This window comes from Anser cygnoides, chromosome 3 (genome assembly GCF_040182565.1).
Source record: "Anser cygnoides isolate HZ-2024a breed goose chromosome 3, Taihu_goose_T2T_genome, whole genome shotgun sequence".
Lineage (NCBI taxonomy): Eukaryota > Metazoa > Chordata > Aves > Anseriformes > Anatidae > Anser > Anser cygnoides.
The window spans coordinates 83,380,169-83,397,527 of NC_089875.1; the positions used below are offsets into that span (position 1 = coordinate 83,380,169).

The 17,359-nt window shown below is 37.1% G+C and overlaps 1 protein-coding gene across 3 annotated transcripts in view; it reads left to right on the forward strand.

Annotated features, from left to right (window-relative positions):
• RNGTT (RNA guanylyltransferase and 5'-phosphatase) overlaps positions 1-17,359 on the forward strand; it is a 188,401-nt gene that overhangs the window by 41,513 nt on the left and 129,529 nt on the right. For all 3 annotated transcript variants that reach the window (XM_066994542.1, XM_048049476.2, XM_013180124.3), the window contains exon 9: positions 9,822-9,957. In XM_066994542.1, the coding sequence (XP_066850643.1) occupies positions 9,822-9,957 (136 nt within the window). The remainder of the gene's footprint in view (positions 1-9,821; positions 9,958-17,359) is intronic.

Genomic DNA, 17,359 nt, shown 5'->3' on the forward strand with positions numbered 1-17,359 from the left:
TGTGACCTAATGATTTGTTTGCTGTTTTTTGACTGCAGGAGTGTTCCTGTGGTCTTACTGACCTCTAAAATGTGGCTGCTGTATCGGCTTTCTCAGCCAGCAGGGTTAATTCAAAAGCTTGTAAGGGGGAGTGTGTGGTCTTACCTATCTCTTCCTGCCTGTGTCTCCGTACCTTCTGGGTATTGAAACCTGCATTGTTATTGTAGTTTGGGGCATTCTGTATTAAGTGGTGTAATCTGCAGATTGACTGCTTCACTTTTTATGATGTCTTAATGGTCACAACACATCTCCTCTGGACCCTGAGTTGTCAAGGGAAGCAAACGAAAAGGAAAACTTGCATTCAGAGTTGAAAGGAGAGCGGTGGTAGGCGTGAAGAGAAAAAGAAAATGGTGTTGAGTGAGGTAACAGTGGAGGGGACCAACAAGTAGTATAGGTTATGAAGAACAATAACTTGTATAAGCTGTTGGATATCTGTTATTCTATAGTGGTAACTTGCATGAAGTGTATATATTCAGGGGAATACCAACTTTAAGAGGTTTGTGGTCTCAGATAAGCAAAAATAGGCATAGCACTTTCACTGTAATATGAGGTGATCAATAAGATGAGATTTTTTTGTTTTCCCATAATAGCATCAAGTCAGGGTGGTAAGATGGAATAGCTTGAATGTGTGATTCAGAACATAAAGCTGAACGTTGGGAAACTTCAAAATTCTCATGAAATTACATATTGGTATAGCAGATAAGCTAGGATAATTTTCTCGACTATCATGAGTATTAGAAAGCATTATTTTGGAAAGATGCAAAATAAATTTTGAGGGTTAACTTTGTTTCCATAACAGCTGAAGGATAGAAAAATAGTATGGAATTTGTGTTTTTAAAAAAATCACTACAGGATTGTTAAGATAAACTTCTGGGTTACTGCTGAATCTGCTGCAGATACTCAGCTTAACTAGAATTGTCATGTGAGCATGCTTTAATATCTAATGCAAATTGTGTGTCTAGATCTCCACTGATGTAGTAAGAATTTAGGCAACACAATTATTGAAGCCTAGGGAGCTATTAATTTCACCCTGAAGTAGACACCTTACAACTCTGAAACTTAATCAGAAGCTGAATTCCACCTTTTCTTTCCAGGGATTAGTTGGTGGAGAATTTGACTACAAATTGAGGTGCTTCTGATTGTAATAGGAGATGAATTTATTTACTAAGTAGCAGTATATAAGGCAGTATTTTAATATTGAGGAAATGAAAAAATAAATAAAATCTTAATTGTAGAAGATAAGCTTGGTTCATTGATGAAAAGGCTTTGCTTTAAATTTAAAGCATTGTGGAAGCAATGAAAGGTAACAGTAGATCAGTAATGTTTCTTTCTAGGTTGACAGATTTGGATAAACTGAGGGAACTAATTAAAGGGGTCAGGAGGAGTGGGGAATTCAGTTTCCAGTAGAGATGAGTTTCATTTCTTCTGAGTGCATCCATTTCAGTTGCTGTTTATATGCCGTGTAAAGGAGTTTAATTATTTTTTTAAAGGAAGGAATAGTGTCAGATCTCATGCCTGTGAACCTTGGCAAAATTTTGATTTATTACAGAGACTGGATCTAATGAAGTATGCTTGAATAGCAAGGCAGGTAAAGAATGGATTGAAAGAAAATGGCAGTGGGTGGTTTTGGAAGAAAGTGTATGGAAAGCCACAAGCGGAGATCCTAATATCAGGTGTTGGGCCCAGTTTTATGTTCATAAGAATTTTGAAACAGAAAACAAGTATGTTTTGACAAACAAATAAGAGAGACAAGTCACTGAAGACACTGAGGAGCAAAATAATAAAGTGGAAGGATATTTAGTTGCAGAAAATGCAAGGTCATGAATACAAAATACTGGAGCTGGAGGCTGTTAATTGGAAGTTACTGTCAGTCAGAATCTACTTATTTTTTGGTTAAAATATTGCGCAAACAGTTGATAGTAGAATTTAACCTAGAAGTATGTGAGAGAAATAGAAAGCGTTGGTATTTTCAGAGCAGTCTAACTCCCAGGGGGCCTACGTATAGTTTTCTCTCCCTTCAGATTTTTCCTTCAGAATTTGGATTATCAAGTCAGGTACGTAATCCCACAGCTGCTTACGTGTAGCTGCTTCATGCTGTCAGATACACTATTTGCTTGCGCAAATGAAAATGTGCGTATGAACTTGAAAATGGTATTTGTGACATAGCTGCTAGCGTGCTGATTAGAAAGTTCCTGTTTTCCTTTTGTTTGCACAATGAAAATAATATTCTGAATCTTCACATAACTTCCTGTGTTAGTGTCCCTGTGTCCAGGTTTTGTCATCCTTCAGGAGCCAGTCAGAAGCGGTGCCCATTGCCAGAAGCAATTAATGTAAGAAGAAAGCAAGCTGAGCCTTCCCCGTTTCTTGGGGCTTTAGGGTGTATTGCTCCATCTGCCACAGGCCAACTACAAACTCATCTAATTTAGACTGTTACTCTGGACCCAGAACAATCTGGATTGAGGCCAGGACGTGGAACTGAAACAGCTTAGTGACACAGATAGACAATCTCCTAGTGTCGGTGGATAAAGGGCACTGATTTGTTTTCATTCTCCTGGCGCTCTCTACAGCATTTGATGTGTCTAGCCAGAGGTTGATGCTGTCTTGTCAGAAAGGAGTGGCAGGATCCTAAGTAAAGTGCTTGAATGGCTTGGCCTCATCCTAGGTGATGTATCTAAGGAGTGGCAGCACACTCATGATTTTGAAGTGTTGCCAGTCATAAAAGGAAATTAAGAAATTAAAAATGATATATAAAACAGCATTTTGTTGTTGCCTGTGCGTCAGCAAACACGTTAGCAATACTAATTGCCATTCTGAGTTGGGTAAGGCTTATTTGTGTGGGAGGGCAAAGCTTTTACAAAGCTGAATTTTAGCCTGTGTAATGAAATCCCATGGGAATGAAGAACTGTCGTGCTTTTGCACTTAAGAGTTGACGATGGAATTCCTTAAGCTTTACCTTCTTTAATGTGCAGTATAGACACAAGCATATTTACTAAGGGGGAAAAAAAAACATCAATGCCCTGTCAAAATAATTAATAAACAGTGCTACAGCCCATCTAAAGAAATACTGTGGGACAAAAAAGCTCCTGTATGAGCTGCGTTTTTAAGCCTCCTTTAAAAATTATTACTAATCCACTTGCTATATGTAGCATGTTTTTTTTTTTCAGAAAATTCTTTTTGTGTTAGAAGAAGAGGTCTCAAATTTTGAGAAAGCTGTGCTATATGTTTTAATGTTCGTAAGGTTTCAAAACTCCTTTGGAGTAGTACAAAATTAACATATATTGCCTTAGCGATAGAGTAGTTGCTGGGATTTTGGCTGGGAGAAAGAATTTGAACATAGGTAGGGCGTACGGTAAGATTATGTCAGTTGCAAAACTCCTTTGAACGTCTAGGAAACCGATTTCACCATAAATATATACAGGCAAATGCTATGCTGAATGTTAGGTACTGTGCTGAGTACTTTCAAAGCCAGCTTTGTCGGTGCTAATCGGCTGGGAAAGAGGAATGAGGCAGCACGCTCTGGTGAATGCAGTATTGGGTTTGGAGATGTGGTTCTGCTCTTGTTCCTGACTGTAGATCAAGGGGAAACTAAGTAATTTGCCGTATTTTGGCTCAAATAAAATTTTCCCAAAGGGTACTTCACAATTTAATGGTGAAAAATACTAAACATCCATATGAAGTAGAAAAGTGAGTTTTTAACTTACTTTCAGTATAGCTTGAGTCAGCCATGGGACTGTGTAAAAACCACCACCACAACAAAAACTAAAAATGGGATTTTAATAAAATCATTCTTCTAACATGTATTTTATGCCCAACTGATGTGGACTGCATGGAGAGGATATGTGAAGGCAAACCTGGGCCTTTGAAACAATTGCCTTTACTTGGACGTGCTAGAAGTAATTGATTTCTGAAGAGAACTTTTCAAGATGATGTTTGGTGGTTGACATTCTTTAAAGTTTAAAGATTAAAGTTGTTATACGCTAGTAAGTGCTTTGGAGATCTGCCTGTCTAATGCCAAGAGATGTAATTTTTTCCTATGAAATTTTCATCCCGTTTTCTTGAATCATCCTGTTACTACTAAGGTCTGATTAGAATTAGTAATGAACCTTGCCTCAGGACCAGAAATGAGTGGAAAAAAAGGTTTTAATGAAACTTTAGATTTTATGATTTCTATGAATGCAGATATTTTATCTGCTGGTGAGATTAATCTGTGTGGACACTATGACCCTTTTTTCTTTAACTCACTTGCCAGAACTTTTGCTGCAATGAAAATTGGTTGGTTTGTAGTGGGTAGATTGGCAGTTTGGAGAGGTGATGTTTGTCATTCAAACACGATTCTCCAGTTTTATGTATAGTTACTAAAGGTAAATGACCAGTTCTGTCTTTACTCTTCTATTGTTGCTCCAGTCTTGCTCTTTTATTCACTTGCCTTGTTTTAAATTCATACTGAGCTGTCTGATACAGGACCGTGTCATCTTGTGTACTTGCAGGGAATCTAATACAATAGGGCCTCCTTCCTAATTGGAGCTTTTTGGGTGCTCACACAATGGAGATAATTAGTAATAAACGTACAGCTGTAATAGTAAGTAGTGTTCACAATACGCAATACAATACATGGCAGTTAAGCTCCTGTATGCCATGTTAGTTCCTATTGAACGTATTTGAGAAATGGACGTTATTCTTTCTTTGCTAATGTGGTGCTGCCAAGAGGCTTTCTCTGCGTTCTGGTGTGAGTGCTGGTGATGCCGATACCTTAATTAACTTCTTTAAACATCAGCTGTCAGGACACATCCAGGTAATGTTCAGAAATGTACTGACCAGCAGTCTACAAGATTTCTACAAGAAAGCTTGAAGTGTGTGGAGAAAATTTGAAGCCTGACATTAAACATGTGAACTTGCACCTTTTCACTTAGAAAAGAAAAATAGAAAAAAATCTGATTAATTAATAAATTCAATTTGACCAAAACCTTGGTGTGGTTGTGTAGCTCATTTGCTTTTTGTACATTTTCAGCTATCAGCTACTCATAAAAGAGTTGTGAGTTGTCAGTCCATCCTTGACCAGATTTCTTCTATCTAATGTTGTTAATGATTAACATTTTGATGAATTGTTGTTTGGAACAGATTCAGAGTTTTTATGTATAGAATATTTATTTTATTTACATCAAGTTAGTTTGTCCACGCTTTTCTCAAGTCATGCTTTCTGTAATCACAGTGACACTGAATTTCTTCTCTGGATATTTGAAATACCTAACTTTTAAACTCAAAGAAACAAAACTCTTTAGGCAGTCTTAAAAACTTCTTATAAGTTTTAATGGAAGGCCTAAGGAATTATTTAACTTAGTTTTGGTTATTGTTAGTTGAATAAAGATACTGACTTTTATAGGCTAAATTACCTGTGGGTAAGGGTACCAAATATAGGAAGAAGCAAGTATTTGTAGCTGATTTGCTGAAAAATATTCCTGTATTTGACACCTGCAAGATTATTATGTGGATTAAAGTTGTTTTTATACTGTACAAAAATATTCTGGGTGTGTATAATGCATCTTGAAGAGCCAGACTCCTTAGACTAGCTTTGCAATAGGATAACAGCCCTTCATAAAGAAACCAGCTGCCATCCCAGCCGCTGAATCCTCTACAGCTTTTAGACAGTGGAATAGGTCACTTCTGTTGTCATGTGAGCTCGTAATCAAAACAGATGGATTTGAGGCACAAGAGAGACTTAAATGGATGATTTCATGGCTTAGTTTTAATCAGAGAAATGTGACGTTTTGTTGCAAATGTGAATTCTAATTTTGGCCTTGCTTTTGGTTAATTGCTGTTAGCATTACCGTACGTTGCCTGAAATATAGTAAGTTCCTGAAAGCGTAAATATATTTTAAACCTACCTTTTCTCTTGGCAGCCTTGCTGCTCTTTCTCATGTGTGTTGCACAACAGGAGAGCAGATGATCCATAAAATCCTGCTCTAAATTACTGAAGTCTTTTACTGAGTCTCTTAAGGACTGGGATTTATTCTTAGCACTGAGGTAGAACTAAAATCAAGTTTAAAACAATATTTTTTTGGGGCGGAAATACCCAGCCACACATACCCTCTCTGTGTGCTAGTACTGTTTAAAAGCTTGAAATTGTTGCACAGAACTTTCCAGTTTGATAGCGGATATCATTAGCTTTGGGATGTGCAATTAATTTTAGTTGTCTTTAGGAGGAGTTTCTCGACAAAGTGGATCCAGGGACATGAAAGATTCCTCAAATCTTTCACTTCACTTAACAAGGTCCAACTATGAAAAATGTTTGCACAATATCCTGCTATAAATGGAATGCCAGGCAAAAGTAAGTTGCTTGAGTTAACTTGCTGGCTGGTTATATAGTTTAGGAGCAAAATGATTTTTTTTTCTTAGAAACAAAAAATGGTATTGTTAAGTGTGTGATCCTGGGTATTTGATGGGTTAAGTGTGTGATCCTGGGTGTTTGGTGGCCATTGGTATGTGTTACTTTTTTATAACTGATGTTTACAGGTAGTCCAACTGTAGTTTTTCCTGTCAGTGCTAAAATGGAAAAAGAAATGGTGATCTAAATTTTTTTTTTTGCTTGTGCTGATTATTTTCCAAGTTAAGATTAATACTTACTGGTTGTAACCATTAAGATATATAAGATATACCTAGCTTGAGCTTTTGAGCTAAGTTTTATGCATTTGCTAGCTGGTGGGTTGATTTTAATAAAGTTTGATTTCTAAAATTTTAAGGCCTTTAAGGTTTTGGAGACGTGCTCTTCACTATATCGAGCTTTTCTCTTACTTGTGCATTAGGAATTCAGGGATAGCTTTGTCCCTTTTTTTGGGTTGAGATAAACAATATAATAATAATATGATTATCTGAACTTTTAATGTATATTTGTGCAAAGGAATGTGTGGCACAGCTTTCCCTCTAAAACTACAAGCTGATTTAAAATAACTCTGAAATAACTGGTGTTTTCCTGTTTTGAGAAAGCTTTGATAATTAAAGTGAATGTGATGATAATTTAGATACAATCTGCTATACAGAGAGAGTACAAGTTCATATAGTTTATATAGCCTGTGCTCTAAAACAAGGAGAATGTGCTTAGCTCTTCTCACTAAAGAGAAATTCACAGAGAGAAGATAGATGAATATTGTGAGATACGTTTGAAACAAGGTGTTTCCAAAGCCAGTTGTGGGAAACAGTTCAAAGATAGACTTCAGCATGGATGTTTGTAATTTGGAGATTTTCTGTGTCAAGGTGATGGATTAGGTAATGCAATAAATTTCTTCTGTTTCCTTAATTTGTTTTCAGCTCTAGTTTGCAGTAAGTAAAACATTAATGTGCTGTGTATGCCTGTTTCCTTGCTATGACTGAATATATTAAATCTGTAAATTAATTTATTAAACTGGGGGGAATGTTTTCAGTCTTCTAGCATTGAAAGGAGGGAAAAAAAAAAACAACAAACCAAAACTTTTCAAAACTCACATATCTGAGTCAGCCTAATGCCTTGCTCCTGCACAGCAGGTCTTCTGTAGCTGGTAAGTGCAACTAAATTATCATGAGATCCATACAAACGGTCTACATTAGGCTCATTTATTGTCATGAGACCAATTTTTTTTTGTCTTCAAAGTGCATGCTTTCTCACTTGCTCTCTAAAGTAAGGTATAATTGTGATTTCTTGTGGTCTTTGATTGGAAATCCTTTGTGTGCAATCCTTAAGTCCTGTATTTTTCCTGCTGTTTAGAATGTGATATAAACACCTAAAAATGAAACAATTGAAAAAGAGATTATGAGAGAGGAGATGTAATGTTAGTGTCGTGGTTTGAAAGAGCAGGAATCTCAACAGTAATTGGGGAGCTATCCCAGTTTTAAGTAAATCTCCATAGATTTTGAGTGAAAGACCTAGAGAAAGTGGTGCTGTTAATATTTCTTTTGATGTTCGACTAACATTTCTATGAAACCTTCTGTATGTCCTCTGAACCTGTAGATGTTATAGATGGCTGAGAATGAACCTTTTAACTGTTTTTTTTAAAGCAGTCCTAAGACCTTGTACTGCATCACATTTGTAATGATGACAACTATTGTTTTTGTAAGTGCTATATCTTTTGAAGTATTAGAACTTGCTTCCGAAGCTAACTTCTCATTGAGGCAAATTACAATGAAAGCATGTGCTGAAGAGAGTGAAGAATATGTAAGTGTGGTGGAGATGGGCAGTTAAGCTTACTTAAATTAAAAATAGTATACATAATTTTTTACCCTTACTTACGTACCTCTTCCTCCCTACCCATGGTTTCTTTAATTTTTGAGAAAAACAACCTGCTCTTTATAATTAGTTTTGAGTAAATTTACATGGTTTGAAGAACTAATCTTGTCTGTCAGTTATTCTTGCTTCTAAAGAACTGGCATCAAGTCATCTAGTTAAAAGGTATATATTGAATTATTTTTTTCATAGAGCATCTTGTACAGCTTTTGGTTCTCTTGAAGTTACATTAATTTAATCTACTCCGATCTCTCCCAATGACTTTAGTTTTTCTGCTCCTACACGTCACCTTTATTTTTGTGCAACGCACACACAACATCTCGAAGTACGGTGGCGAAATATTGGTTAAGCTGATCTATAGTGTGTTATGATTGTAGTCATAACACTGGAAGAAAGTATGTATTTAAGCTGCATGGATGAATCTGTGTTCCTGTAATCAGATTTACTGATTTCTAGAGGTGCGATCTGTGCTGGCAACAGCTGAGCTGCCTGTGTAGACCAAGCACCTGAAGGGCTTCTGGGGGATGCTTGCTGCTTTGTTTTGACAGCAGAAATCCTGTGGGCATTACTTGTAAGAGCAATGGTGAATTATAGAAAGAACTACTGATAACTCGTTATTTCTTCAGAACCAGGTCTTCCAAGGAGAATTAGTTGAATAATGGAAAGTAATGTTTCTACCCTTCACAGCACAGTTAGTGTATTTGAGGACTTCTATGTGTATGCGAAGTTCTTTGCTGAAAAGAGACTTCAAAATATGCCTTCTCTGTTTCAAAGTATTTTGGTGTAGATGATGAAACTCCTGTCATCTTGGACTTCCAGTTCACTGTTTTTCATTGTATACGGAATGTAAACTGTGTAAGATTAGAACAATCTTCTGTGGGTTTAGCACAAAGAGGTCTTAAATTCTTGACTTGGGCTGCCAAGTGCCGTCATAACGTAAGGATTTTTTTTAAGAAAATTTGGATGTTTGCATCTAAACCAAGCTCACAAATTGCTTGTGATAGCACAGTATGCTTTGGGGTTTTCTTTATGTGTACTGTGACAGAAGAATGTTCCTTGTCTAAACTTCCTAGTGCTTTAATGAAAAGAGGCTTGCTATCTGGCTGAGACTTTGTAGTACTGCAGGGTTGGATAGTCAGGAAAAGATGTTTCTTTGAATTAAGTTTTACAGATTTATAATGGGTAAAGTTCTTGCCCACTCAATAAAGAAAAATTGGAGTGAAAGATTTTTTAGTTAAATCTAACTGAATTAGCCTCATCCATTTCTTAGAGTATTTTGAAATCTCTATTCTTTTTGATAGATTTTAACGTTATCTTTACACAGTGACCTTCTTGTAGGTATATTTTAAACTTTCTTGGTGATAGTTGGATCAAACTAACTGCTTTTTTGAAGCAATAAGTTTAAAATTTAAACTATAAAAAGTTCCTTTCTAAATGCTCTCTTACAACATCTGTCAGGATTGTTTTTTAACACGATAAATTAAATAGATTTAGAGGATGCATCTTTAACATCTTAACATTGTCATTGCAGGTACATGATGCTTGTTGATGGCAAGAATGAAGTTTATATGATTGATCGAGACAATTCAATTTTTCACGTATCCAATCTGGAATTTCCGTTTCGCAAAGATCTTCGCACACATCTAACAAACACTCTTCTAGATGGGGTAAGGAGTGTACTGTATAATAATTGTAATGATTTCAGCAGTTTTTTTGTTTTGTTTTGTTTTTTTTCCACAAACAGCACCAAGTTTTTTAGGCTTGGATCAGTGAATCATGGGATTTAGGAGTAATAGATTCAGCCACTGGCTGAATGTCGAAATCACACTGTTCATAAGTCACTTTTTATCTACAGAATAGCAATGATAACTGCTCTGGGGGGAGCTGTTTACTTGTCTTTGAAATAAATCAAGGTATTGAGATGACATTCTCTGAGTATGAGAAAAAGCTTGAAAAGAATCTAAAGAAATAAATGCAGAACATCATCTCTCATTATAGCTTTATGTTTTGATTCAGTAAACATAGTGAATTTAACCCAATTAATGTAAATATTTGTAAAATTTGATAAAAGTTTGATATTTTGATAGACTTGTAAACTTATGTTTTTGCTTCTGTCATCTCAATTTTCAACTAATTTGAATTACTGACTAATTTAGAAATGGTTTAGTTGTTTGAAACATTTCTAAGTAGTCATGCTAATTTAGATTATGTAAATGTGCTAATGAACTTTGTTAGCTAGTTGTAAAACAAGCTGTAAAACCTCTGTATTTGTTAAAAATCTCTCCTGGAGTGTTCTTAATTGCTAAGCTTTTCAGAAGAGTAGCCACAAGAAGAGAATATTCCTTTCTTGACCTCCCTATTTTAGCAGAAGAAAAGAACGGCATTAATTCTTCTACCCTGGCAGGTGTTTAGTGTATGAATGCACTTTCCTATCATGTTTCAGTAGCAGTGGAGTTGTTCTACCTTGCTGTCTCTCTTGCTTGGTAAAATGCTGAATATCTGAGTTGATCTTCTATATTGGTCTTCTGAAGCTCAGCGCACCTTTCACATGCGGAAGGCCATATTGTCATTCTCATTGTTACTTTCTTTCCTTTCTCAGGCCTTTGTTGTCAGTATCCTTGAAATGTCACTTCTGTGTGTGGCATGTCTTACTGAATACACATGGGAAGTGTATGTAAATCCAATCTGTGCATCAGGCACAGCATTGCTAGCTGGCTGAGGGTGGTGACCGTCCTGCTCTGCTCTGTGCTGGTGCGGCCTCACCTTGAGCACTGTGTGCAGTTTGGGGCGCCACAGTGTAAAAAGGCCACAGAGGTGTTAGGAAGTGCCCAAAGGAGGGCTATGAAGATGGTGAAGGGCCTAGAGGGGATGACATAAAAGTCAGACAGCTAAAATCACTTGGTTTGTTCAGCCTTGGTTTATTCAGGAGACTGAGGGGAGGCCTCATGGCGGCCTGCAGCTCCCTCACGAGGGGAGCGGAGGGGCAGGCGCTGAGCTCTGCTCTCTGGGGACAGCGACAGGACCCGAGGGAACGGCATGGAGCTGGGACAGGGGAGGGTCAGGCTGGGGGTTGGGGAAAGGTTCTGCACCCAGAGGGTGCTCGGGCACTGGGACAGGCTCCCCAGGGCAGTGAGCAGGGCACCGAGCCTGCCGGAGTTGAAGAAGTGTTTGGACAACGCTGTCAGACACATGGTCTGATTTTTGGGTGGGCCTGTGTGGAGCCAGGAGTTGGACTCGGTGGCCCTTGTGGGTCCTTTCCAACTCAGGATATTCTGTGATCCTTTGATTCTGTGTGAGGAGAATTATTGCAAGGAACAACATACTGTCCGAGAGGCAGAGAAGCAGATAATGGAATACTTCCCACTGCCTTTGCTTTACTGAAAAATTGAGAGCATGCTGTGGTAAATGTGATGTTCTCAGCTCAAAAGGGGTTGCACAAGCTGTCGTGTCTGGAAGAAGCCTCTACAGCCAGACAGGTTCCTAACCACATACTTCAAAATATTCTTAATGGCATACATTAGGCTCCATACTGTTGGGGTAAGACTGGTACTATTTTTTCTTTCTCTAAGGCTCTTGAGAAAAGCAATGGCTTGCCAATGTCCATATGCTGCAATCCTCTTTTGTTGAAGAGAGTTCCTCCCATTCTTCCTATCTAGGAATTATTAATTCCTAACCCAAACAATGTTTGTGGATGATAGCAAAGCTTCTGAAACTGCAGTTGAATCCGTTGCTGAAATTGCCTGTAGACAGTACACTTCGGTAGTTTTTTCAGCGGTGTGCCCCTTGTTGCCCATGGGGTGAACAGGATGAGCACTCTGTCAGGACGTGTTTTGGGGCTCTGCTTGCACTGGCTTCTTATGTCAGGTGAGAGGACAGTCAGTGGGAGTGACAGTGCTCAGCTCACCACTCTCTAAAACACTTGAGAGTTACGGGTTTGGGCTCTTTCTTCTTTTCCCTCACCCTTTGGCTGTGATTGTGAAGGAGTATCCAAAGGTTGTATTGAAAGAGGAAAGTGTTGGCTCTATAAGCATACAGGGAAGCATGAGGAAAAAATTGGAGCTTGCTCTTCTGAAGCTGTTGTTTTTTTCAACCTGCACGGCTAAATAACGTGTAATGCTTTATTAAGGTAATTTACTATACCAGGACTGGGGGGCAGAGGGGAGGGGGAAGTGTAGTCCGTAGCTATAGTTTATTAAATCATATTTAACAAGCAGTTAAACTTGTTGAAATGACAGATGTTTTGAGATGAGGTGAACATCCAGTTAGCTTTAAACCAACGGTATCTTTAAAAGGAAATTTATGCTTTTTCACATTAATTAAAATCTTCAGTTATTGGCTAGAAGGCTGAAGCAATTTAATAGAAATAAACAAGATCTGGAGTTCATGAAATAACTTCAGTGGATGCGTATAGAGAAAAAGGAGATCAAAAGAAGGTACATATAAAAGTTGAGATAGAAAGGAGAGGATTTGAGATTTTTATTTATATTGGATAAAGATCTATGTGTGCAGAATCATCTTACCAATAATGATCAGCCAATACACAGAATAAAGTGTACTTTTCTGTAGGATCTGAGTCTGGGAAGGATCTTAATAGTGTCAGGAAGAAAATCTACTGAATTGCCCTTTAAGAAGGAAAATTACAATGCCAGACTGCCACTGGAGGAGATACAGGAAGAATTGATAAGTTAGGGAAAGATTTCAGGTGTTTTTGAGAATTTAAAGCTTACTGCACAAATATATTTCATATTATTCTGGTCATAAACCAGTGAAGAATGAGCTGTAAAATATGTTCTGTCCATATGATGCCTTTGTTTTCCTTATGGGCACCTTGAATTGTGCAGTGCTTTCCTGCTGAGGAAAGTGACTCAGAGTTTTATTAGAAATGAAGACTTCATGAAGTAAGAGGTGCACCTTATTACTAAGATAGGGTGAAGTTTTCAGGCTGAGGTTAGGCAAGTCATCTATCTCAGAGTTAAATTATAGGTTGCCTTTGACTTCATTGTCTCTTCCCACAGAATCGTAAAGGAGCACATAGTTTGCTGTCCTTGTTTTGTAGCAATTGGTTTATTAGGAAGTTTTTGGAAAGGATTATTTCAATAGTTCTTCAGGGGCACTGCTTCTCTCTTCTGTGTCTTAAAAACAGGTGATTTACTAAGGTGGGCTAATATGCATATGGTGGATGACAGGGGAGCACACATTTCGATGTCTATGTAAATGTGGCAGTGACTGCGGCATAGGAGAGGGGTTCTGATCTGGCATTTTGTGACTCCCATATTTATAGTTTGTCTCTTAAGAATAAATGAAGTTGAAAGAATTTACGGTCAGTCATTAGTTGCATCACATATTCACAGTTACGTAGGGTATGAGCTGTAGCCACTAAATTTGTTGCTTTGTAAAAGTTTGATTGTTAAAGTGTATTTGAATATTTTACTCTTGGCATAAAATTAGTGAGATTTTTTTTCCTTTTTTTTGTAAAGTAAAAAGCAAAATGAAATGAAGTCTTGGTTGAGTAATGTACCTTGAAATAAAATAAAATCTTTTGATGGATAAATACTTTCATAGTGCAGACTATTAAATTAATTTGTGTGGTCAGTTTAATAATAATAATAAAAGTTTGGAATATACTTCTTTTCAATTGCAATTCCTTTCAACAGGTTTGATGCTAGAACTTGTTTACTGTTTGAAGTATCACAAGCTTAACTTTGAAATTCAATATTTCTTTAATGTTCATGCCAAAAGATAATTTTCATAACTGTTCCTTTACTCTGAATATATGCATGACTTCTTTCTTAATCTATGTGAAGAAATTTTTTTTTTTGCATTAACATATTTTGCTAATTAGTACTGTTGGAACTAATTCTTTAATTACAGGTTGACGTAGTTCATACTTACTGTCCTTGAAGTAGCTTTTTTGCTTTCAGAGAATGATGGTATAGAGTGAAGTGCCCAAGTGGCATTGCTTTGCATTAATCCTAAAAGTATAAGAAAGAAGAAAAGAAAACAGATGAATTCTAACTCATCAGTGCCATGCAGTGAAACAGTTGCATGTGTTCAGAATACAAAAGATTAAGTAGTCTCTCCAACTTGCTTTGAGTGACAATGCATAAAACTTTGGTAAAGGTAATTTCCATGAATTCAGTGAACTCTTAACTTGCTTTAAGGCTTCTGATGTAAGCCTTTCATGCAGTTGTCTTTGAGAATCTCAAATGCATTTAGGGTTCACTTCAAGCTGAAATTACTTGCAAGCAGTTCTTACTGTGATCAATTACATCTTGGGTGATGAGAGATTTTGTGCAATATTTCGTGCTCATCTCCAGTTCTTCAGTTGTGTTTATTCCTCTGGCATGGAAGAAAGTTTTCTGCAAAGCTCATTAAAACTAATTTGAACACTACCTACAGGTGACTAGCATAATATGAGGTATTCCTTTAGAAAGCCAAGTGTTTGGTCTCCTTACCACTGACTGAGGGAATGAATGAAGTGCAGCAAGGGTTTTGGCTGCCGTGCAAGAAAGCTAGTTACTTCCAATAAGTTTTTTGATATTGTACATAGCTTTGGAACAATTTAGTAGAAAATGCAGAGGTGTCCTTAGGCTTGAAATATTTTCTTCCTTTGAATTGCTATTTAATATTTTTGTGAACAAGGGCTCATTTTAAATATATAGCATCTAAGTGTATTAAAAAGTTTTTTTCAACTAATGAGATAAGATGTGATCTCTGAGCTGTCAGGATATTCCCATCATTTCACAAATAAAACTAGCTGTCAGTCATCTGTGTTTGTGAGCAAAACATCTGGTGTTCAAAACTGCTCACAAGTGTGGCAGAACATCCAGTAAAATTCAGCTGGGTGAGGACTTTCTTAGAAAAAGTACTAAAAGAAAACACACACGTCTGTTTTTTTTTTCCAAGCATTTAAGGCTGTCATCTTTTATTACTTAAATTTTAAAACAGCAACAGTGGTATAGGCATACGTGCTGTCATGTATTATAAATGTCTATCAATCTCAGACGCCTCTTGTGGCATCCTTGAACCCTCCTTGTCTTCAAGTCAAATAAATGGAAGGTTTCAGCCACTCTGCCCTTTGTGTCCTTTAGGTGGAGTACCTGACACGTGACATCCTAGATGGATGTGGCTCTCCTAGAGCTTTAATTTAAAACCTACTGGGCACGTGAACACAGGGAGCAATGCACACCGGTGAAGACATCCTGCAGAACTGCAGTCAGTGTAGGGTGAGAACCGTGTACATTTCTGTGTCAGTACAGACCTCGTGTATTCGTAAGCTCTGTCAGGAACGGCACAGCTTACAACTTGTTGAGTTTGCAAAAACTGGCACCTTGTACAGTATAGATTTTTTTTTTTTAAAGCTATTTGTATTCCTAAAAGACAGCAGTGGCTAGAATTGTATTGAAGGTAAATGGATAAAGGAAAAGGCAAGGGATAAGAGGAAAAGGAGCAATAAACAGATGTGTGATGGGATCTGACTTCATACTCTGTTTCAACTAACTGTACGTTCTGTAAGTTACTGGTAAGATGAGATCCTTTGATTTGTGATTAAATTTTGGATTATTTTAAGTCCAAGTTGCTTGCTAAATAAGCTGTTCATGGAAAGATGGGGAGTTCCCTGAGCTGTCAGTCCAGCATCGTTCTTTTTGGTTCGTGTCCAGCTCAATGCTTTTAGCACAGTCGTTGTTTCTAATATGCTGTAAAACTGTGCACCGCAGCACCAGAAAAGAAGATTAACACCAGCACACTTTTCCAGATTACATTAAAGAAACTGGCCATTGGAGCTTGTTCTGCAAACCTGCAGGTTAAGCAAGTATCTAAAGTGGCAGCCAATGGACAAATGGTAAAAATCAGATTTCCTAGCAGTGGTTATATGGAAACACACCACAGTGCCTGTAAACCTACACAGGATACACAGAAGGCAGTGCACGGATGCAGCTGTGTCTTGTGAATAGTTTTGTGTTCTGTTACGTTGCCATGTGAATGTTTTTCATTTTAAGTTTTTAGTTACCTAGAAATCGGCTTAAATATGGCCTTATAGTATCAGGTTATTAATCAGATCAGAATGAGTGAGTTTGAATTTGATGAGTTCTTCAAATAGTTCATATTTCCATGAACTTGCTTCTGAGATCTAATCCCTGAGGTGTTTTTCAATTCTTACAATTTCAAGAAAGACTCTGAAATCAGAGTCTTAAATAATGATGTGTTAGAGTACTTTTAATCTGAATCATTCTTATGATCACATTGCAGCTTTTGCCTTATGACAGTTATATTGGCGTAACTAATGGAGCAGCGAACGCTGGTGTCATGATGGAGATGAGCAAGACAGGAATTTGTCATCTCTACTACTGAAGCATATTGTGTTACCGTGTGTTTGGTAGTTGGGATTTCAGTCAGGATCTGAAAAGAGAAATAGAGGAAGAAAAGAAATGGAGATGTGGCAAGAGGCTGGTCTAACCCGCAATAGGGTTGAAGAGGTTTATATGTCTGAAGTAGAGAAGAGGTTTTGTTCTTAAATTTAATTCTGTGTTAAAACTAAACATCCCAGAGAAAACTTAGTCCTCTTGGCTGTATTTTACAATTAGTCTTAAAAAGAATATCCAGAGATCCAGATTTTGGAAAATTAGACTTAAAATCCTTTCATACCAGGCCCTGGCATGTTTTCAGGGTTTTGTATACAAATGCTAGCTTTGCATCATTCAGATTAGTCATTCAGAGTATCTTTCAGTCTTGGCCATGAAAAAACAATCTCCATTTCTGTATTCAGTTTATAAAAGACGAGATTAAAAAAAAAAAAAAAAGAAAAGAAAAAAGTAGCCAACTTCTGCTTCCCTATTGTTATTTGAGAACAATAGGTTTGAGTTTTCTAGTTAAGGTTTAAATGCCTCAAGCTTTGTATTTACTTCGAGACAAATTTACATTTTAAAACTGCTTGCTTATTTTTTTTAAAGCCAAATGTGATTACATTCTAGGTACAATTCAAGAAGTTTGGTATGTGTACAGACTTAAAATTAATCTTACAATGAAAATCTTGTTAGAGTTTACTTTGTAGAAGTTAGGGATTCTAAG